General features: G+C 37.6%; 1 protein-coding gene across 1 annotated transcript in view; it reads right to left on the bottom strand.

Moving 5' to 3' along the window:
- Nucleotides 1-529: 529 nt before the first annotated feature.
- pid1 (phosphotyrosine interaction domain containing 1) overlaps nt 530-25,246 on the bottom strand; it is a 31,624-nt gene continuing 6,907 nt past the window's right edge. Inside the window, exons 2-3 of the mRNA XM_015361235.2 lie at nt 17,882-18,028; nt 530-3,861 (exon numbers count right to left, since the gene is read on the bottom strand). Of these exons, the coding sequence (XP_015216721.1) occupies nt 3,385-3,861; nt 17,882-18,028 (624 nt within the window). The 3' untranslated portion in view covers nt 530-3,384. The remainder of the gene's footprint in view (nt 3,862-17,881; nt 18,029-25,246) is intronic.

Here is a 25,246-nt window from a genome sequence, read left to right as displayed (position 1 = left end):
CTCATATTTCAAGGGGAAGGCTGAAAATATAAAAGAAGACTTTTGAACTTAATTTTCAAAAGATATGTCGGAGGCATCTGAAAGATTGATTTTTAATTCACTGTAGTATTGTGACCATCCTCCAGCCCAAGGGAAACCATGGTTTTCCAACTCATTGCTGAAAATACAGTTTCAATGTGCATAATGTTAAGCTAAACATACTTCACCCACTTAGTGGGAAAAGCTGTATATTTTACAGTATATACAGAACTCATGTTTTTGCTAATAGTTTAGTTGGATGTTTAGTGAAGAAAAACAATATGCAGGTCCCTCTTAGAAGAAGCAGTCTTTTTTTTTTCAGAATACCTGCAATTTTGATTTTTCTGCATCTGATGTTACACAGATGTCTGATGTAACATCACCCACACTGTCCTAATTCACAGAAACAAATATACAAATCAGTAAATGTAGTATGTCATTTATGTCATTTAATATATTCTGCTTTTATTAGAGCTTACTATAATATTTCAAAAACACAAAAAACCCACAATCATTCTTGCCAAGTACTTTTATGTTTGTATTTTTATCTTTACAAATAATGTATAGAAAACACATAACAGTATGAAATATTAAAGCAAATCCAATTTTTTTTCTGAGACAGACAATAGTCTAGAAGACTCCATATATTTCCTTTCTTTACACATTTATTCCAATGTATGGCTTTGCAAATTCTACCTTAATTTCCAGCACTATATCATTTTCTGTATATTCACAGTTGGCGAATAAACATTTATTTTTAATTAAAATTATAACTATACCATTTATGCTGTAATATTTGGAAACTGATACATTTTATTTACATGAGCTTATTTAATAATTTCAGAAATATTTGCTGACCATTCCCTTTTTTTATCCATTTCTATTATTTTAGATACATCAAGGTAGGATCCAGCAGGTTATACAGTATATTCAGTCTATTGGTAGCTTTGTTATAGAATAATGGCAAACTTTTGTTCTGTATGAGTCTGTATCCAAATCTACACATTCATTTTAACGGTTTCATTCAGAAAGAGATTTAAAAAATAATGAAAGACACAAATTTTAAATGCTCAGAAAAAAAAATAGAAAACTAAGGTTCCCTTAATATTCCCATACAAGGTGGTTTTATTATCACTGTACAGATTTCATATAATTGCTTTAATTTGAAATAACAAAAATGCAACTAAATGATGTTAGAAGCTTGTAATGCAAAAAAAAAACAACAATCTAAACTGAAAAAGGATAACGACTCTTATGGGAAGAAAAGTTCAGCATCTAACTGAAAAATTGAGAATTTTTCTCATTTTTACCATTTGATTTTTATTTCTATTTTTTTATTTAATTTATATTTATTTCTCTCCACATTCTTTCACTCAAACTCTAACTCTTTCACTTCTCAGTTCTGCAAGCAGCACAATCATAACAACGGTGACCAAGTTTATCTAATTAAAGGGAAGCACAGCGAGAGACCATCCTGATTATGTTGAAATTTCTTACAACAGTTCACCTTCCTTGACAAAAATGCTGGTAAGACCATCATTTTTTTAAGACAAAGAAACAGTTGTTTAAACAATAGCCTGTAAAGTCATTTTCACACATGTTCTACAATAATTATCTTGAACCGGACTGCCCTTAAAATTCCTGGTTTAAATTTTCAGAGGGAAATTGTACAGTACCTGTCTTTCCCTGTGGCGGAGAAATAACACACTAACTGCACAGAGATCACACACCTTTCACTGTTTTGTAATCGGTACTACAGTAACTGCACACAGAGCTCATCAGGAGCTATGCCTGGTCAGGGGAAAAATATATGAATACCGATATCCTAACATAAATTTATACGCAGGGAATATGCATTCTTTGAATTCAACTTTAACACAAGTCCACGTGAAAACACAACTCCAGTGAACCAGCAGGTGTCCTGCTACTGTATGTAGCAGAGGGCTCACATAAGGAACAACTGGCAAACATGCAGTTTTGGGGTTCAAGCTCATGCTGCAGCATCTGCTGTGGTGTCAGCAGGCAGTGGACGTGTCAGTATCTCGATTAGCAATCATTTAGCAGAGCAGCAGTGCCAGGAGCCAGTTAAGTGTGCGCACTGTCCTACACTAACACATCAGATGGATGGTGTCACTGTTTCAGCTACTCGATCTGCAGAACTTTTGTTTGACTAGAAATTGAACTGCCTGACACTATTAAGCGGGTTCATCGTGAAGGATGGTTCAAGTGTTTTGGATGTTTCTGATCCAAAATAAAGCACATTTCAGGTGCAGAGAACAAATGTAATTAGTCTCGCTACAAAAATACCTCCTATCTACAATTTGGGTATGCATTAGGTTAATTTTTAGACTGAAGTGAAAAAATGACGGTGCATTACTTTTGCATTGGATTTACTCTTTAATACTTTATTATATATATGTTTATTGTGAAGATTTCTCTTTGTCTATCCAGCCCAATCACACCTGAAATATAACCCTGGGCACTTTAATACTATAAGCAAACATCTAATAATAACTGAAAACATTCATGAAAGTTTTTGTATAATTACTGAATTATTGTTTTGGTGCATTACATTTATGTTTTAAGTTAATTTGTGCATTACAAATAATAACTGTAATGACCAGTGCTTGAGTTACTTGAACCCTACAATATATTGCAATGTGTTACAAGATCATCAAATACCACATTGTAAACTAAATGAACAACATTTACCATATCTCATTAATTAGGCACAAACCGTTTCCTTCTGTGTACTTTGATATGTGTATTAAATTAAAGAGAAAAAACAACATTAAAAGCAAGCTTATAACAAAAAATTTTGGTTTGATTTACACACTAATGAAGTTGGCCTCTTGTCCTCAGGGAAAAAGGCAGTGAAAAAAGAAACACTGTCTCTTTAAACTCCTTCTGGTGTATCTTCACAGCTTTCTGGCTGAAGAATATCAGCTTTGTTGTATCACAAAGTCTGAGGATGATTCCACAGGCTCTGTACAATAGCTTGATGGATTTCATTAGGCAAATTGGGACAAATTAGAGTCGAGGGATGAGTCTGAGTTTTTGTTAAGCTTCAGAGAAAAAGCTTACTCTCACATTTACAGTGCAGCAGCAGCTTTTGAAATAGGAATGTAATTACTTTAATGATGCAGATCTTTAGGTACTGAATCAGCCTTTTGATTTGGAAAGGCGGTCAACCCAAGAGAGTGGCAGGGATTTTCTCTTTGTTCAATTTTTTCTTTGTCTTTTCTAATCCCCCCCGCCCCCCCCCACATGAATTACATCCCCACCCCCACCCTCAAACACCCCCTCATCCTTTTCACCTCCCCGAAAGCGTTCCTGCAGTTCGGATGCTTCCTTAGCAGACTCCGTTCAGCCATCATCTGCGGCAAACTCCTGAGGAAATTCGTCCGACGAGCTGCTTTTGTGAATTCGCCCGTCGTTCTTCATGCTGTTGAAGGTCTTCCTGAAGGCCTCCATCATGGCGTGAGCCAGTTTCTTAGCCTCCAGCTTGTTCTCACACTCCACGGCATGGCAGTCCATCTGGAACGTCAAGTCATCGTTTATTTCCCGGTAGATCCAGGCAAATATGTTGGGGCTGACGTGGTGGTCCGCGGTGCAGTAGGCGATGCGCGCCACCTGGTAGGTGTCCATGTGGACTGTGGCCTCCCCTCGGCCATCCAGGTGGTGCAGCCGGACCTGGAAGGGCCTGATCTCCAAGACAGCATTGGCTGGCCGCGTGTCTTCCTGGGCGGTTGCTCGGCGCTCCCACAGGCCAATGACAGCTGGTTCAGTGCAGCCAGACAGAAACTGAGTCCCCCTGATGGTCACCTTGCCTAAGTACGTCACCTGAAGGCACACCGGAAAGAAAAAGAAAGTTTTTCATTAATTACAAATGTTCTTTTGTCTTCTTCTGGGGGGTCAACGGCACCGAGATTGACATACATCCAGCAAAATTGAAGAAATGCAACTATATTGTGCTTGTCTTATTACGCCATCTCAGCTTCCATCTTTGCTTTGTTTTTTGTGAACTTTTTTTTTAAACTGTTTAATAAAACGTATCACAGAGTGCAGTACGACTGCACCATGATACATCAACATCTTTATTTTTAGATTTTCAGAAGACTGTTCATGTTTAGGGTGTTGGCGCTCAGTATTACTCAGCATCTGTAATGAAACACACGCTGCAACTCATCACGCCACAGGAAACTTGATATTCTCCCTTGGGGAGGCAGGGAAAGTCAGACCTATGGTACATCCAAAAGATACATTTTATCCCAGATTCCGTCAACTGAATTTGCTGTTTAACAGTGAGCTGTAGGTTTGTGTCTCATGTCAGGAAATGCTGGAACTTGTCAACCTGAGCCAGGAGCTAATTAAAGCTTTCAAATATGGTTAGTGTAATACACACAATTAAAAACAGAGTGAAAAAAATCACATGTTTTCTGAGAGATAGGCCTTAGAACAATCTGCTCAATTTCAAAGATTAAACCAAGGACACAACTTTGATCTCCCAGAAGTGGGAGAAAAAAAACACATTCATTTTTAATGACTTAAGATTCCATTTATCTCTACCTTTTGCAAATTCCATGCAAATCATTTAAAATGCTAAAAGGGAAACAGGATTCATATCAATGGCAGGGGTCTAAATGATGGTAAATTGAGTGGTTTTGTGCTAGCATTACCTTTAATCTCCACAGAGGAGACGGAGAAATAATGTTAATCTTTGAAAAAAATAAAACACACAGAGAAATGTTTAGGCTTTCAATCATTTGCAAAATTTAAAAAGTGTGTGAAAGCAAAAAGGCAAAAAAAGAATAAATTGTCATTTAAACAGAAAAACAAATAGAATATTTCAAATTCATGGGCATGACAAATATCTCTGAAGACAATGTTTACCATGACATGAGGCAAACTTCTTTTTGTGAATGTATTCAATGAGCAACCTGAAATATGGTTTCTAGCAGGTGTGAAAATGTAAAACTCTAGTTCACAGATCATTGTCCAGAGAACGTCCAGCGAAAGTAACTGAAGTTATTCCTGACTGTGTTACAATGAGCAACAAGGTGCCTAATCCATTCACAATCTGGTATCTCACAAACCCTTAAATGACTATTTCCTGCTCACCATTTACTTGTAGCGTATTTTTACTGCTGCGGTCACATTACATCTCATACACGCACACCCTTATTATATGTTCTGTATCCTGAATGAATAAAAAGTTTATGTACCCTGAAAAGAAGAATCATTGGGCGATGAAGGAAGCCTCCCCTTTCTAAATTTGGACAATGCCTTTAAAAAACAGGAAAACCCACATGTTGCCACAGCCGTGTTGGAAAAAATTGTCTTGTTGTGGTGACTAAAACTTTAGAAAAATGTAATTTTATTGTTTGGTTTCCATTTTTCTTCCATGTTCGGTGTTAAAATGACTTTAATGGGGCACATATTTTAATCTCAAATGTATCTGGTCTATTCGGTATTGGGTGTGCAAACTGGCATTTAAGGTATCGCATGGGAAACAGTCTTTCCTTCAAGTTATTCTTCTATAAAGTTTAAATAAAGCTGACGCAACCACCAAGTTGAACCAATTTCTCAGCTGAATCTATACCACAACTGCAGCTGGCAGGCCCTCTAAAAACAAATGGAACTGCTTTGTGATTGTAGTAAACTGCCTGTGCATGTTATTCATAAAAAGAGCCCACATTTCAGGACATGCAAGTTTACATACTGTACACTATTTATTCAGTTCTTTATCTCTGCATTCCGGTTTAAAGTGGCTTGAAGAAGCCTAACAAATCCATGTACATCCAAAACACATTTGCATAGAAGCCTATATTTCAGTGCTTATTTTATTTCATTACTTGATATTAAAGAAAAATAATAATTGATGTTTACACTGGCTTTAACCTTTTAATTTTGTTTCTGATTCGTTAGCAAAGTTAACTGGAGCTAAACTGTATTCATTTTGATCATCATACGGGTGGAGGCCGGGCCAGCTGGCCCCTACAGTAGTCATATAAATGCCAGAAGTTTTTTTTCCCAATAGTTAAGAGCAAACTGTTGACATTCCAAGCCCAAGATCAGCCAAGTTTTGTCTAGTGGCAAAAACAAATCTTGGAAGCAAGAGGAAAGAGAGACTTGGCCTTGGTGCGAACGCGCTAGAGCTCTAGACATTCCACGAGCCGACTAAACAGAGGTAACCTCATTTCATCAGCACAAGCCCCAAAGAAATTCCTTTTCAAACAAAAATGTCTTCTCCAACTCAAAGCTCCTTATTGAAAAGGTGTTTTACTATAAACTCCAGAATAACATAGAGACTAAACACATTACCCTGGTTCCCAATATCATTAGCACACCTGCAATTCCATTTATAATACACACTTTAGTTCAGTCTGTGGTGAAAAAAAATTCTGGCTTAAAAAAGTGCCATGCAGGTCAGTGGACACCTAGGAACTTGTTCTTTTTCACACTTAATGGATTTCCCTTAGACCTATTTTCAAAACCTGTAAATAACTTGTTGTATATACAAGCTTACATAAACGCCTTAGGCAAACACACAGTTTGGCATGTACTGTAAGTCACAGATACACTGAAATGAATGCCTGTTTCTAACTTAAATATAGCCCCTCCAGGGTAGCCACAAAAAAAACAGGGTTTGTTTGCTACACAGCACTAGCAGTTTAACCAAGCTTTTAATCAGTAGAAGAGTACCACCTGTATTACTGTTTAAAAGCTGTGTGACTGCCAATTCAAAACTGAAGAGGTACTGTACCTAACGTGACACCACTGCAGGACAACATAATTAATAAACTAACCAACTGCATGTGGTGTTTAGATAGACCTCAAGGTACCTTCAACATCCTTGGTGTCTGTTATAGTCCTGTCATTTGCAACTGAGTCTGTCAGCTTGATTTCAATGCAGTCATAAAGCTTTGATGTCAAGAGTCTCGGATCAGCCACAATAAGCCACCATCTTTCAAGTGTGCTCAGCACAAGATGTACAGATAAGGTTTTGAGAAAATGGCAGTTTTACAAAGCGTTTAATTAAAGGACAGATTAGGAAGCTCATAATTTTCTTTAACCTCTATCATGCTGCCTATCTTCGTCTACGTAGGTGGCTCCCAGAAAAAATGAGAACACAGGAGGAATTGAACGTCTGGTTTTACAATGCATGGGTTGGCTGTTTGAGTTGAGTCTGAGATTAAGTCAACACAAAACATCCAGCTCATCTGTGTAGGACTGTTTTTTTAGTCCTTGTGAAACAAAGACTTACCTCCAAAGCAATTAATACAGAATAGTATAATAGTATAAAATAGTACAGAAAAGAAAAACATACAGTGTGCTGCACATCATGAAAAACAACAACTAGTCAGAAAATAGATATCCTAGAGGACAGTGTAAGGGATTCTACAAACAGTACACCTTTTTAAAAAATCTGCTTTTTCAATTGGTTCAAATGGGAAAGAACACCCACGCTGCGAATCCTCACGACCTTAGAGGCAGTAGTAAAATGTTTTTTTGGTGTTCTCTGGTAAAATACAACAGTTTTATAAAGAAAATAATTTTTATTGTTTACGTTGTAAGAGAAGAGATTTAAATGGAGAACAGAAGCGCTGAGCTCATTGTTGGCGTGGAAACGAAGGAGAAGTCCAAACAGATGACCACATAACTAGATGAGCTGGCAGAAAGGAAAAGCAGGCAAACATGCACATGCCAAAAATCTAAATGCAAAAATATTAATCCTGGTAGCTTATCTCGAAGAAGCCACAGTACCCTCTGGGTTTGCCTTGGAGAAACAGCTGTGCTGGAAGATACACCGCTATGGACAAGATGGCCAGACAGCGTTTAATGTTTTCTATACTCCGATACAATTACCAAGGTTTTACGTGAAAAAACAGACGTTAGATTCTTATCATCAGATAAAAAAGAAAATTACAATGTGATATCCACTCATGAAAAAATACTATCCAAGTAGCCACCAATACTGTGCATCTTATTTTAAATGCTATAATGGGAAAGTACTCTGGGTGAATACTGGTGAGGTTTAAGATCTGTGTGGTATTGACATTTTGCACATTGAAGAAGAGATGAGGATTTAACACAGACAGAACAGGAAATACCAGTAATTTCTTGTCGCTCTAAAATATGTTATTTACTCTGAAAAAGTCTGTCCTCTTCCGAGATTGTGAGTGCATCCAAGTTGGAATGCCAAAGAGCTGGAAGAAATAGTAATGTTGTGATGCAAGACCTGTATTTTCCACGCAGGACTAGCCGCACACACCCAACAAAAACCTGAGGGATGGAACAAGCCCTCCTGCTTTAAGGGTGTCTTCTGTTTGAACGCCTAAACACCAAATGATGATCTACTGTATCTTATAAAACAGCACTATTTCTGCAGAATGCCTTACACACGCTGCGCAACAGCCTCTGTGCTGGGAACTATTTGGCAAGCAAACAAAAACTGAAAAGACTTTGTCCCTGTAAATACACAGAACACAAGTTTTCTTTTCCCAACCAAAGGGGTGTTTTAAACAAATCAGACGAAATGGTTTCCTCATTTATTTTCCATCCAAGATCTCTACTATACAGTAAGGTGGTTAATGATGTTGGAGAGAAATACATGCTCAAAAAAGCATTTTTTGCTTTGCTTCATGACATTTTTTTGAAGCTTTCCTAATGGTGGTCATTCTGAAACAGCCTGTACAGTAGCTCTTTATTTGTTGAAGTCTTTCAGGAAACCCACTTGAGAAGAACTCTCTTTCTCAGGAGCAAGCGTTCAGCTTCATTTAACCCACTTCATGCAAAATGAGTTTGCAGATTACCACATGCCCCACAGCAACGTACTCAAAGTAGGAGGCAGAGCTCTCTTTTTATTTAGAGGTCTTATTTCCGTACTTTAAAACAGTGACACAAAAAACAATCACACCGCATACTTCTAAGACAGGTTTTGGTTATTGCAACAACAATAGAAAAATGCTCTTCCATTATTTTGTACACTGCTTGAAAGCCAGCAGTGTACACATAATCTCAGTGACTGCTCCTCCTCACCTCATGGTTAAAACATTTTCTTCCAACGACTTTATGGGGCCCATGAAAACTGTGGTAAGGAAATGTGATGCGTTTTATGTTGATGCGATAGAAAACATAGATTCATGAATATTAATTAATCTTGATGGCTAGATGGGAGGTTTTCTGTAATTATTCTTATCATTAATTGACTGCAGACGTTTTACAAAATTTTAATTTGTAAACAGACAAAATGCTAGAATAAAGAGCTTCATTAATCAGCTTGAGACACACACAATTTTGCAATCTGCTGTATTCAATGATTATTACGATGCACAATATAAATGGCAGAAACATGAGTATCATTGAAAGTGACAAAAATAAATAATTATTGAATATTTATTAAACTATTAATTGGATAATACAAACTGTGGCACTATCACACATGTATGTGGGCTCATGTACAGTATATCACTTCATTAGCCATATACAATTACTTGCATTAGGAATTTGTCAAATGCAATTATAATGGTTTTCACAGACTTACAATGAATCCCTAATAAGGAGTATTTAGAAATTCCTGGGTTTTTAGGAATTCATTCTTACAAACACTAAAAAACCTATAAAATTATTCACCACAGACAATTTTTTTTAGTTAACCTGTTCAACTCAACTGTTACAGATACAGTCTCTTTGTGTATAAGGTAAAAGTGTAAAGCATTCATGTTGGGTGAAATGCATCACTATTAAGAAAAAATGTTTCTTAAGATGAAGAAATGTTGTTTCAGAGAAACACTTTAATGCAATCTCATGGCTAAAGACTCACATGTGTTTCGCAACCATATGGCCACCATTAAAGGAATCTGAAATTTACAGGACACCGCGGTATAAAATGGTGAAAAACAGGAAGAGCAGGAAAACACTAATACCTGTAATCTAACAGAGATTTCATCCTTGCAGTTCAGACAGATGATATCATTAGAGAGCTCTTTGGTTAGCGGTAAATATGGTTAAATAGGCAAAAACCAATAAAGACCAGCAATTAAATCTTTTAAAAAAATATTTTACTTGAGAAACTCTATACGAGGCTTATTTTTACACATGGAAAATCAGAGACGTTACCATCATAATACTCTTGTGGTCTTCACCCCCAGCTGTGCAAAGAAAAATATGTCTTTGGTTGATAATACCTTCTGGCATCTGGTTCCTCAATCAGCCTAAAGCAACTGCGCTCCAGTCCGGCAGAATGAAATACACGTTGGCTGCCAGTGAAAAATGACCCCTAGTGCGTCAGTGAACTTGGAATTCTGACACAGCCGATCAATTCCATTAAACTAGATGGATTTATATGGATTTTTCTGAAATGCGTAAGCCTATGTTAAACAGAGGCTTGACCACCAGGGGGACATCGGGAAAATGGCATTCCAGTGACTTTCCAGTGCTGCATTCTGCGGCATGATGGAGAAACCAGGGCATAGCACCGGTACGTCGTTTGGCTCTCGCCTGCTCTTTGAAGTTGCCCTGGAGAGAATCTGAGAGTCAGGGCTGCAATATACTCCCTGTTGCCATGTTAGCTTCCATGCGTGCACTGTGGTCATGCTGAAAGACAGTGCTTGTATGAAAAACTCTCGCGTTCCTCTTAAGGGGTCATAAAATCCAGAGCCCTGTGCCTCAGGCTACCCAATTTCCAATGTCAAGCCCAATTTTCAGTGAGGGCTGCTTATGCAATCACCTGAGCCACATATCGCAGACTAATGCCTCAGACCTGACAGGAACAAGATCAAATACTCACGCAGCACAGGGTGTCAGCAACAAACAGAGAGGGAGGAAAAACACGATTAACTACAATACAGCAATATACAGTACAATACCATTGATTATTGTTCACTTTGTGCAGAATGTAATCCGAATCATTAAAAGTCAATAAAACTGATATAAAGTATAATATCTGGGGATGTCAAGTCATAGTTTGCATTGCACAGAGCCTCTCACATAGTTTTTGACGTGACTGCACATTATTTACAAAGATGTTTAACGAAAAAAAAAACAGAATACTGCTGACATGGGATTCTCTGGAAATAAATTCTTCTCTTTTTAGTAAATGTGAGATAACTATGATCCTGCTCATTGGTTTTCTCTGATTAACACTAGCATAGATTTATTATTGGAGCACAATAATTCACTGTTAGAGCAAGGTGGCTTTCATTGATGAGAAAAAAAAATCCTTGTGTTTATACACAGTCACAACAAGTACATAGAGAGCCTAAATATAAGGCTGTTTGTGAGGCAGCTTTTAGGCTCAGGGCTGCTTTACAAGTTTGCTGTGCAGTCTAAAAAACAGGTCAGACCATTCTAGTCAAAACTGAGACTTTATTTACTAAATAGATGCACAGCTGTTTTATGTAACAGATATTACAGGATAAATTGTTTTGGTTCAACTCCAATATATTTGCAAGCTGCTCTCCATCAATTCTGGAGCCAAATTGGTATGAACTGGTAATTTTGCTAAAATCATCAGGATGTTTACACAGATTAGCCTAGTAAAAGAAATGGTTCTATACAGGAGAAATAAATGGAATAAATAAATAAGTAATTTTATAAATAAATGATGACAAGTATGTATAAAATCTCCTCAAGACCTTCACAAAAAAACATGTGATCCTCATCATACTGGTACTGTATGTTAGCATCTAGGAAGCACTCAGACAATGGATTGCTTTAACTTGTACTGGAACACGCTTAGAAATACCATTATGTCCTTTTGCAACTCAGCAGGTAATGCTGTAACCAATATTACAGTGCATACCCTTAAAGACCGTAAGGCTGATCTCTTTCTGAAAACGGAACTCACGGAAAACGGAACTGACATTAAACCTGAACCATTCTCGGAATGTAGCAGCAAGGTGTCAATAACATTCCTAGCTATGAATGGTTCTGAAGCACATTCCTATCCTTTAACTTCACTTACCCAAAAAGCACTACTGCATAACCTGCAAATGCTTTGTACACCATCTATGCATTTAAAGTGACGTTTTGAGCATTTTTTTCACCTGATGAACAAGGGGGAGGAAATGCCAACAGTGTTCTTGGAACATAACCACATGTGTTACAGGGTTGTTAGCCATAACTTTCTCTTTAATTACTCCTGAGAGCAGACAAATTGCCCCCAGAATGCAGTTCTGTAGGTACCGTCAAACCGATTTCTTTCAATCCACAATGAAAGCATTTATTGCTATAGAACAGAACAGTCATATGCATAGCAGCCACAAGGGGCACCACTTAAACATAACATGGCAGTGTTTTGCCATTAATATGAAACCTCTGTTGCAAGGGTATGTTTTTTTTGTAGCAAATATGAGTGAAACCACATAAAAAGCTACAGTACCCTCTGGGCAAAACTGAAAGTTCAACTAGTGTAAAACATCAACTTAAATAATGTACTGTAGTAAGCCTTCATTACAGTGTTTTTACCCCTTCACTTTCTCACAGCAAATGGGTGAAAAATGCTTCATTTCAGATTTTAATGTTTGTAGCACAAAACAATGGTTTTATGAGCTTGTTTAAGGTGACATCAGTCTAAAAGAAGAAAAGTACTTTTCAAGTGCATGTTTTAGTGACTGTTTTTAGTTTCAGAAATCTGTTATATTAACATATCAAATAGATTAATGTAGAACATACTGTATAGGAGCATTCAAAGAGCTAGTCAAATAGCTTTAGCTACATGTGCAATTCTGAACAATAACAATTTTGTCATCGTTCAAGTTAGGAAAACTGCATAATGGGAAACACAGTGATGCTTAATGCTTAATGGGCTTGTGTTCTTGCTGCCTGTACCCGTAAAACAGGCAACCAGAAGCCCTCTCACTCTCCTGTCATCAACGGCTTTTTTTCTTCTAGACTTTGCTTTTTCTCTCTCGGGCAGCCAAGCAATGCAGAAACCTTTGTTGTTTCATTCTTTCTATTGGTATTATTATTACTACCGTATATTTCAAGTTTATTTCTTTTCTTTTCTCTTCATTATCTGTTTCAGATGCCCATTCCATCCTCTTATCTCCAAATGGATGCTATAATGAAGCCTTTTTTTTAACAAACAGTCCAGATACATACAGTATACATCAAAAATGCTTCTGTGCTACAGGGCCACGGAAATGGTAATGCAATCCCGTCACAGTCTGTTAAGAACGGGTTTTCAGATATTAGACTTGACAGGTAAGGCTTTATTGCACATAAGGCACTTTTACACATAATTCCTCTTCTTTCTATAACTCAATGCACATTTCACGGTCATCATAACGCTAAGAAAATATTTAGAGACTTAGCAAATACTTGTACTTTTGTTCTCACAATTTTATCTTTCCTTTTTTATAGCTAGACACACTCAGTTTCCAGAGCATATTGTACTGTATGTGCAAGACATTTTGTCACTAAGCATTCCCTCAGTTACTATTGTTTAGACTTCACATATTTACAGTATATAAAGTAAGGGGTATCTATCTGGAATAATTTAGCAAACGTTAGTAAAAATGTCTGTACTTTTTCTTCACTTCGATACGTGTAAATTCTTTTGTTGCGCAGGATCAAAAAATAAGAGTGACAGACTAAATGACTTTAACAAGGATTGCGGTTTATATAACAAACCTACTTATTCTTCATAGAGAAAAAAAAACCTTTCTGTGACCTGGGCAGTCAATATGATTAATATGTCTTTGCTGAATCTGCACTTAACAAGAAACATCTTGAAGTCCATATAAGTCCATGCATTTGCCATACCATCTGTTTTGCCAAGTTCTGTCTGGCCTTTTGAAGTTATGGATTAACTGCACGCACATATAAAAACAGAAAAGGATAAATCACCCATGTTTCAAAGACAGAGTGATGTGTCTAAACAGAAAATTTAGAAAAAACACAAGCTGACAGAATTCCTTCAGGACACTGGGCTGTTTTTCTAAAGAGCAGCCCTATGCCCAATGTATTCTCAAGACAGATTTTTTAACTTTAACAGCTTAATTATTATTTTTGTACCATGTTCTGTCAAGCATAGCACATTAAATGGTTGCATAATGGTGTGGAAGAGTTATTAATTTCAATGAAAAAAAATGAAGCATGCTCCCTTTTCCTATGACTTCCCAGAAGTAGCGTGTTTCTCAAAACTGAAGTAATATTTTATTTGGGGAAATGACCACAAATCACCTGCTCTTTCCCTCCAAGTTCCTCCCACAAAATGAACAAGAGTCTCTTACGAGGTGCACGATTCCCCAGTTAACAGGAGAGTTGAAGAAACAAATAGGTGTTCTATTCCCATGACTGTAGTCGTCAGCCCTACCCTACCCAGCTCTCTTCACTGTGGTAACCATGGCAACAACACTAAGCACTGCACAGTTCAGTCATTGCATAATCAGCAATGTCTTTCAGATGGGAGCAGCCTGATTAGAGATGGACGGCCATCTGCTTGCATTCACTTTGGTGCCATCGCGCCTTCTCCACCGCGAGGAATACTGGAAGAGCACACAACTTCTCTGGGGACCACACGCTATGTAAAGATACACCATACTGCTTGATTAAAAGATATTGTCTAAAAACCATGCTCTTCTATTCTTATATTCTTTCTGATCTTTTTATGGAAAGCTAGCAAGGGTTACGTCTTTGTTTTACTGTTGAGCTGAAACTGATTGTGAAGTGGCTAATTTGAAATTAAGGTCCCAATGAAAAGAGGATGAATAAGTATCAGTAACACAGTTAAAGTTAAGCAATTAAAACCATCTTATTTACAGAAATTGTATTTTTTGTTTTACATGTTGTATTGTATTTTTCTTTAGATTTTTCCTGCACAGTGCCTTTTCAAAGCACTGTATTTATATCTAAATGTTTACATTGATTTTCCTGGATAATATCAAAACAAGCAAATGTGTCAGTAATTAGAAAAGGTGCTCCACAGAAAACAGTATTGCAGTATTGTGGCTAATCCAGACAAGCCTAATTCAGATTCTAAAAGTCTCTTAATTTGGGCACACAAGGAGTGCTCCCTAGACCACAAAACTGCTTTAAACCAGTGTTTTAGATTTAAAAGTGTGCAGTCTAAGCTGCCTTTTCATCGGTCTCATTTGTTTTGGCAGAGACGACCGAAGGAAATAGTACAAAAAAGTATTAACCATTTCTTTCCATCTTTTTGCAGTCAAAATAAATATTAGGAGTCTGGAAATATTTAACATCTCTCCACCAATGTAGAGAAAGCACAATGAGCTAAATAGATCAGTAGTCAGGCAGAATCAAACCCTTATTGTTTTTACAAGCAAAAACATACAAGTGTCACAATTTCTTATCATTTAGCTGTTAAATACAGCCCTAAAGCCATGTTCTACATTTCTTTAAATCAGCCCCTCCCCCTTAAAATAAAAGCCATTGAAAATGCTTTGGGAAAAAAAAAACAGCCTTCCCAATGGGTTTTCTTGTATAAATGGATGTAGCAGTAACCATGGAAACACAGACTGGATTTTACCACTGCCTTGAAATAACTGAACTTTCTACAGACATATTCTATACCTGCTACAGCATAGAGGCTCATAATCAACTGAAATGATAAAACTGGTAGAACAATCAAGGGTTTACTGGAACACAAGAGATGCAGATAAATGTAAATTAACAATGTTATAAAATACAGTTTATACATACTGTACACATACTGATACTTATACTGATCCAGACACATGAAATGTCACACTGTAAATGAACCAAGATTATCTACTAATTTATTAAGTAAATTAAACATGCCAAAAAACATATTTACATATTTGTCAACAATATTGTTTAATGAATCCATCCACAAAAATTGCAAGCTAAGAAAGTATAGACCATAAGGTCAAATGCTACAGTATATGTGCAAAGCTAAACATAACCGAGCCCTATATCTTAAATTGCTAGGATCAATATGTGTTTCTTAAGCTCAGAAGAGGCAATGACAAAGGCATACTCATACAGTTTAATTATTGAACAGCTGAGTGTCAATACTAATGTCTACCACACCAACATACCAAAGCAAAAAGATAAGGTCCATACCAGAGCCAGAGCTCATCCTGGTTTCTGTAGTGTAAAGTGGACTATAGAGCATGTGGCTCCACCCCTGGATAGGACACTGGCTCTTCGAAAGACTGACCCCACCCCAGCAAGGCTGGTCCCCACTTATACTGCTGGAGAAACTAGGGGGTAAAGTACCTCACTCAGGTGTACAGCAGTGGCTCTGCAGCAGGGACTTGAACCCACAACCTGTCATTGGTGAGTCCACAATGAGTCCAAAGGCTTACCCACTACGTTATGCTGCGCTGTCATAAATGAGTCATTTTAGCTGTATTAATTATCTGATGCCCTTATCACAGGAAACACAGGACTGGAGAAAAGAGGGGTGCTAAGAGTGATAAGAGTGATGTCTCACCGTTATCAAAAGCAATGATAATGAGAGACCGCATCAGGCTCGTCCAATAAACCTGTTACACATGAAACCAGTCAATGCAAGAAGCTGTTTTGTAAAGGTTACTTGCAGTAATTAAGACTAGCTTTGAAGGAAAGGTTAACAGGCACCATTTGAGCTAAGCTAACGTGATGTTAACTGCTGAACAGAATAGTGGCAGCTAAGATTTTGACAAGCATGTTGAAGATGAACAGAAAATAAGACAGCATACAATGTGCTCTCCCTGTCTAATTGGCAACACATAACATACAGTATGATACTAAATGGAGTTCTTAAATGTACTGTACTTTTAGTCCTCCTGATCACAACTGTCACCATGAAGTTTCAGAAACATGTGCTTGGCAAAATGCAGTGAAGGGAAATTTTGACTCTGTAATGTAAGCACTTGCAGAATGCAGCCGTTTTATATGAAGTCATTTTGAAACAGATTTAGAAGCATTTGTGATTTTCTTTTCCTTCTACACGGCCTTAGGAGGCACCTTTATCTGTCTCTTTCACTTAGGCGTCCAAGACTAAGGAGTAATTAAGTTTGACTAGACGAAGACTTGGAGCAAATATTACTGTCTGCTGCAAGGCAGTCAGAAGTCTGATGGGGAGTGTACTCATGGGCTTCACAAGTGTCTTAAAGAAGCAACCGTGACAGACTGTGATCTGACAGGACTTCGTTATCATTATGAATCTTCTTCAGCAGTGCACATGACAGGATGTGCAGGAAATAATGACAGGAGGGCCCACTGATTTGTTTGGAGAGCAGCTAAAAATCCAGCAGCACAAATAACAAAACATCAAATTTTAATTCTTGAGCTGTGCCTGAACAAAAACACATCGTTGGACAAAGCATGAAACCAAGAAAAGTACAAAGCGTAGTCTGCTGTGTCAAAAACAGGAGAGTATAAGTTACTTATTTGTATCTTAGAGATATAAACGGACTTATAAAGGACAGGACTGTCCAGTCCCAGTACTGGAGGGCAGGTATGTCTGCAGGGTTTCAGGTCTCTTTACAGAACCAGCACCTGAGGAGCTGGGAGAACTGTTTGGTCCATATAAGTAACTTACTGCTGTATCTTATGAGCTGAGCTTGGCATTAAAACCTGTGCACTTCATGCGCATGCAGGAACAGGATAGGCCTTTTTGTGCACTTAAGGATATATTATATGGATGGAAAACAGCATCTGTATTCTGTGCAGCCTATGATGTAGCTTAATTACCCATACCACTCAGCAATCAGTCAAAAAAAATATTAGAAATAAGTGGAAAAACAGACAAAATTGACATTTTGTACAGAATTCTAGTGTCCTTTGGTTTTAATTTAAATTCTGCTTATAAATGCAACAGTCCGCATCCTCTCAAACACAAAATAAGTGAGTGAAGGTGCTGATGTTGCGTGGTGTTGCTCACTACCTTGTAGCCAGTGTGGGTCCGGTTCTTCATTAAGGGTGTGGTAGAACAGAGTTCAATGGCTTCTGGTTCATGGAATATAACTGTAGGCAGTGGCTCCTTCTTCAGTGTTAGAACATTGAGCTTGGTCTTCAGCATTGTCTGGAAGTGCTGAAACCAAGGAGAGAATACAAAGATTTAATTCAATTATATACTGTATGTATATGTGTACATATATACTATGCATGCATAAATAATATAATAATTTCATTAATTAATAAGAAATGCTATGATTAGTGAATAACAGGGATTCAGATTATACATTACTCTGTAAAACTGTTAGACATTGTAGACACAATCAGGAAGTTAAATATTATGAATATTGACAACTTATTAAATGTATGTACTTTTATATTATTCTATCAGTTTTGACTGTTATATAAGTTAGAAAAAATCCAGCTTTTAGCTCATAGGTCTTTAATTCACATAGATCAATATGTTCAAAAACCTGATCACAACGTCTCATAGTGAAATACACACAAGCAGATGTGAAAAGCAGCACTACTTTGAAGTGCTGAAGTAGCTGATTCATCACATTAAATATCAACATCTAATTGACTCATAACCGTGTGTTCTATATCGTTTTCATCACATCACATCAATAAAGCCAACAGGCTACAAAATACTGATCTAGCAGGATTAACTGTTAGTTTAAAGCAAAATGAATTGAACATTGAAAGAAGGTCACAACTTTCTTTCATAAAGGAGGAAAAGCATTAGGTTAAAAGAGCAGAATAATGCAAAATGTCTAAGACTTCGGTCCTGCAGTGTACAGTATGTCTAAGATTGCATAAAGAATCCTGTACAATCCTCATCTAATGGTTTAGTTGAAGCACAGAATGACACTGCATAAAACCTGCTTTACACATACTGTACCTTGCAAAAGCTTATAACACTTTCCATCGAAACCTTTTGAACCGCACCAGTGTTTTCCACAGTGTAAACTGGAAATCCTATAGTTTGACAGCAATTAGGAATATCCCTACTTCTCCACCCTTCACCCAAACGGATTTCACCCTGGGACCCCAAATTCAAGCCTTGGGAGGCAGTTCAGGACCTGCCACATGTGAGCTCTCCAAAAGTGTTATTAAAGGACAGAAGATACTTCAAAAATTAGAGAAAATTACAAGCATCTCACTTTCCACCCAGTCTTCCACATCCTTACAACTGTGTTTGTGGCCTTCAGCCGGGTCTGTGTTATGTCTCACAATATTCCACACTCCAGTGCATATGTTAGATTTAGATCACCATGAGTCCTCTCCTTTGGGTTCTACAAATGCTGGTTGGAATAATCAACAGGAAATCTACTCCAGGTGGAGTTACATAATACTTGGTTTCCCCATTCTTCAGAACTGCAGATACTACATACAGTAAGCATTCCATTTTGCAATGCTGACCTAAAAATATTTTTTTCATATAATCAATATGTTTACTAAAATACCTCAGTGCTACTTAACATTACTTAGGTTCCAAAAGTGCTCTGACTATTCTTAAACATCTTGGAATGGTATTTGCTTTTCATGTAACGAAATGCTGAGTATTTGCTGACGAAGAGAACCATGAATTGTTGTGCAGAGCACTAATGGCTTGTGGCCCTTTAGTCTGATGAGGCTTTTAAATGTATAGTTTGCCAACTAAGGTGGAACTATGTACTATATTGAGCCAGTCATCCCACGGAGTCATCTCTCTGCTTTCATTTTAAAAAAGGCACCTCTTTTCCTGCCAAGGAGAAGACATACTGTAGTTGCTTTCAAACATTGAAAATTCAGATTCTAATTTCTGAAAATAAATATAGTGGATGGACAACATTGCATTCCAGTTTCTTTCATACACTGTCACACTTGCCAGAGAGGCCTTTTAAGTGCTAGACCAGTGAGGTATTTAAGAAATGAAATAATATGCTACTGAGGTTGAAGAAAGCTATCAGTCTGTCCACAGTTACCCCTCAGCTTGTCCAGAATTCTTTGGGAACTTAACCAAATGCAGCTTCTGTGGCAAAAACCAAAACTGGAAGCCTACAGTTCCAGCAGAAAAGAACACCCCCATGTCTCACCCTCAGTGTAACCCGAGAATCCTCTCTGACCCCAAAACCTAAAAAAATAAAAATACAGTACAACAAAAGCCACATGTCTATAAAAGTTTGGTGACCTTAGCATCAACATTTTAAATGCTCTGAAAGGGGCTGACATTCCTGTGGTTGCAAAAAGAAAGTCACTGCTTCTTCCGAGACTGGGTGTAAGGAAATATTATGGAATTGTAAGTATTATGATACAAGTTTTATGATAAAAATCCTGGATGCATGTTATGCTTAATGTAAGAATCTGCCCTTTCGCCATTTCTAAACCTGAGCATATCTTAAATTCCCAAAGACTGAAATGAAAACCTATTTTGCTCTTTGTGTAAATTATTTTGAAGTATTTCTTCTCGATTGTCTGCGTCCAACGCCCTTGCCGCCTTCGTTCAGCTGTGGCCAGGCAGCAGATTCTCTTTCCACCTCTCCGCTCTCGACTCTATCCCCCAGATTGTTCCACTTGCAGTCCTGGCAAGGCTCAGTCCCACTTCCCAGGTGCCTCGGATTCCTGCTTTCCTTTGGCGGCTCCTCTTCCCGGCTCCAGATCTGTACCCCTGCCTTCAGCTCAGGCCTTCGCATCTATGGAAACACGTGCGCCCCTTTCCCTGTTTCCACTGGAGCCACTCACCTGCTCTCCCTTCCCCCCTTCCCCATTCCGCCCATTGGGATCAGTCCCTCTAAGTATAGTCATCCACATGTATTCTGGTTAAATGTGCTTTGTCATCTCTCTCTCTCTTCACAACTCACAAGACTGAAACGTTCCTTCTTACCTTCTGCAATCTAGTCATTGACCACTTTAGCTGCTAGTCAAAGCAGTGAAACTCTCACAACACAACACAAAACAGCTCACAACAACTTAAGTTTATGCCTTTTGAACCCTTTACCTCAGGCACTTACTGTAGGGTATGTTGGTCAGATACGTATTTCACACAGTCTGCCTTACTTTCAACTGCTACACTCCTCAAAACGTTTTTGAGATTTACAGTAGCCTGCTTCTGGATCTTTCTTCATTTACAAGTTTGTCTCCATCCTTCTGTTCTTGGATGATTTTCTCTCATTGAGGCTCCCCCTGTCAGAGCTTCTTTAGCTTTAATGTAATCCACAAACCAGGCTTCTACTGTATACATTTCCAGAGATATTACATATATTATTTATATATTATTTAAGGGGACATCATTCCAGGTGGAAATTGACCATGGTCTCATTTTAACCTTGACTTTTTTTTGGGGGATGTCTGAGTTCCCTTCAATATAGAGAAAGTTCTTTGGGATTTCTTTATAAACTGGTTTTCCTTCTCCTCCATCAGATGAGTTACCCCAATAAAGCTCACTAAATGAATTGCATGACTTCTTTGCCTTTAATAAGAGTTTATTTGAACTACTGAAATATTTAACATGACTCCCAGCTGCTGACGTAACTCTCCAGTTAATTCATGCTCTCCCACAAAAGAAGACTCACATCTTGTGACTTCTGCCAGAATGTTTATAAATGCACAGTTTAATAATGGGGAAAAACAAGATGCTAAAAAATCACCTCTATACTGCTATACTGCAACACAATGGCAACGCTATCTTTTAATCTGTAGAGTGTATTCCAGGCTATGGCAGACTAATCCAGCTTGGCTGAGGTGTTTTTTAAGATCAAGCAAAGTGTGGTGTGCGAATCTGAATATTAAGCAGCTCAATGTGTATGTCTTTACTATGTAACCGACATTTCTCCTATACCACATCATAACATTGTAACGGAAACAAACACCTCGCATTTAAAGTATCCGATTTTCCATTTTGTTGATCATGGCCATAACAAAAGATGTCTAGAGCAAAGTACAAGTCAATAATGATCTGATAAAAGTACAAACAGGACAGCCTGTGCTAAGGCTGCTGGCAATAGTGTGGACGGACAGGAACAGGAACCTTTGACATCCTGACCTTGGCTTGCTTTCTTCCCAGAAAAGTTCTACAGGAAAGGTTAAGATGGCACAATATTACAGACAGAAACCAACATATCTTTAGAGAAAATGTCATATTTTCTGAATAGTTCTCTTTGGAATAAATCGGTTCGTATTACAACAAAAGGCTCTTGAAGACAAAGAGGCACCTCACAGCCGTACAGTAAAATCATTTTCAGGCTGCACATCTTTTAAAGAGAGAAAGTTACATTACATTTAAATCAATAGCGTATGTGGAATCTTGCCCTTATCTTGCATCTGACATCTTTTTTTTGTAATAATGCTCCTTACATGAAACACAGCTGACAACTATAAAAATAGTATCGTCAAGTCTGCAAGGCACAGTTTGACTTGAATTCCTTTTTTACTTTCCTTTGTAAAATGCTTTGAAGATTACTGGTGCTTTTCAATTATCACTTACAGGCCTCCAATGAGAATGTACTGCAACATTAGGTGAGGGCAGAGTGTGTTTGTATGGAAATGTCTAACTCTCACCATGCCCTGTAGTAGAAGTCATCACAGACTTTCAGCATGTCATTAACACTATTTTGTTTCCTTTTTACAGTTCTTTTTTCTTTATAATAATGCCTCACTCACCTTAGCACTCTTCTATCACTGGAAACACAGATTTAAGAAAGCTACTGTACGATAATGACAGCTTCCAATTAAAGAGAAAACCAACATTTACAACATGCCATGCAGTCTGTGTCACCTATCAGGATGCAGTAACCTTTTCTTCGGTGTCGCAGATATTTTAAACAAAGACATATTCAGGTACTGTACAAAGAAAAATGCGTCTTAGCTAACAAAATAAATGTCATTATAGGCCATACAATGCATTAGCTGAACCAGTATTTTAACTATACTGTATCCTAATCTATATAGCAGTGTGCATGATCCTTAACAGATTACAGATGTTAAGTAAAGGCTTCCAGGCCCTGGGGAAAACATTCCTTGTGAAAGAAGATTTCAAGTCATTGAGATCTGGAGTCTTGTAAGAACTGTATTTCTCCGACTTGCTCTTCCTCTCTGTGGGATCCCAATTACCACTGTAAAAACCTTCAGAAAGATGGTATGTTTTGTTCACGCAGGCTAAAATATGCTTTATTGTTATCCACAGAACAATATGAATACAATAGTACTCACTCACGCCGACTAAAAACTGAGAATATTATGGATCGTATGTTTGTTTTACGTATTTGTTTTTTGGAACGGTATACTATTGCAATGCTCATATCATAAGAACAGTAGTTTCATTTTATATATCCATGCAATGTAATAGAAATATTTTATATGAAGCCCACTGTTGATTTGAACTTTTAATAAATGGAATGTTTATACTGGGGACCATATCTTCGTGGTAACACTTGGGAACTAAAAACGGATGCTTAACATGTTTTCTGTATTAAGCTATGCCAAAGATACAGTAATTATGTGATATTTCAAATATATTCAAATACGTCAGTTGCAACTTCTACAGGGTTTGAGGTCAGCACACAACGGAGAGCAGGATGTGTCTGCTGTAAGTACTGCATATTTATTTTGCGACGCACAGATCCAATTCAAGACGCTGACTGACAAGGATGCCCAGGGTCAGCAAGAAGGAAGTGAGTGGAGAGATGAAAGAGCCCTCTGGAAAGCAGACAAGCAGATGGCTGTACACTGGCCAGTATACTGAAGTACAAATGGTTCTTCCTAACTAAATTCAGATTGTTATAATTGAACCCCAGCTATGCCAGAGGGGAGAAGACAGTAAAACAAGTTGTGATATGTATGTGACATTCACTTAATTCTGCCAAAATATATTTACAGCATTTTAGGTCTGTAGCAAAGAAGCAAAAACACAACTGACATGTTCAGAACTGATGGTACCTTACTGTACTACAGAGAGACAAGCAGGAAAACACTGAGCATACAGACTTCACTGACAAAGCCTTAGGGTATAAAATCAGTGTCAAGATGCTGAATTACTGAGAAGTTATAACAAAGTTTTTTTTTGCTGACCATGCTGTATATACACTTTTACACTATATAAAATGAGTTGTCAGCTTCTCTCATCCAGACATGGGAAGTGTGGTCTTCTGGATATACTGGATTTTTCAGTCTCCACATAGCAGATGACCTTTAACTACAGCTTTTAGATCAGGTACTGGATATCTCCATAGACAAAGTTAACAGCTTCTCCTTTAACTTAGTTTGATTAAGCCACACTACATCAACGTTCTTGCATTCCATTATTGTTTCCTGTTTTAAACACATTTAAATACGTGTCAGCTATGACAGGCAAACAGTTCTTGTAGGCTCAGCACTTTGTACATTTTTCTGTGTGTGTATCTCTGTAGTTTCCCCTTTATTGCTTTCTCCATAGGCTAAAAAATAAGCTGCCTACTTGATTGGTCCATGGCATGAATTATAAGTGAAATGTCTCTCTGCCAGTCTTCAGCAGAGAAAGAACAGTGAAGAGGCCATACATTTCTAAAATGATCAAAACAAATAAAGTCTCCAGGCATGATATGATTGTCAGGAAATTCTGCAATCTTGATTTGAGGGTGAAAATCATAGCATTTGAGGTTTAGGATTTAGAGACTTGAAATTATTAGCTCACTTAGTCTCACTTTAAAACACAGATTTATCAAATTCCACTAGGTTTGTCCAGAAATGTGTCCACTGGGAGCTGAATCAGTGTTTGATACTTTTCATTTGTTTTTAAATCATAGCTGTTTCACCACATTAAAAAACCTCTGTTTTATTTTTATTACTGGATTATATAGTATTGTACAGTATATGTATTAACATTTATGGGTAAAGTAAAACAACTGAGTACAGTATGTGCCAGGTAGCAGGTTTTCCATTATGGAAAACAGCCTACAAAAGACCAGAATTTATTGAACATGTGCATTTCTAAATGGATTTTGTACCCGATAACCCTGGCGTCACTGGTTCTTGAAACTTAAATGTTTGGAACACAATAATTTCAGCAAAAGTAAGGAGAGCCTGGAGCAAACTCATTGAGAAAGACAGTACTTGACTGTCACAGATGTTGGCTGGGGTGTAGGAATGGCAGTGCATCAACAGGAACTGGCTGGAATCCAGAGGTTAAACACATAAAAAGAAGCTTCAGTTTTATTCCAAGATAACAATAAGCTTGACTCTGTTTCTGAGAATGAGTACTCTTTAACCACAATGTCACAATCTAGATACACAAGCATATGCTCTATAAACAAACCAGAAGACCACAAAGAGGAGAAACTTCACAGTGTGTAGTGTTTATTCATAATGGAAGGGACTGATGCAATAAATCTTGTTGCAG

The sequence above is a fragment of the Lepisosteus oculatus genome, chromosome 13 (genome assembly GCF_040954835.1).
Source record: "Lepisosteus oculatus isolate fLepOcu1 chromosome 13, fLepOcu1.hap2, whole genome shotgun sequence".
In the NCBI taxonomy this organism is placed as follows: Eukaryota; Metazoa; Chordata; class Actinopteri; order Semionotiformes; family Lepisosteidae; genus Lepisosteus; species Lepisosteus oculatus.
This window is presented reverse-complemented; position numbering and strand designations above follow the sequence as displayed.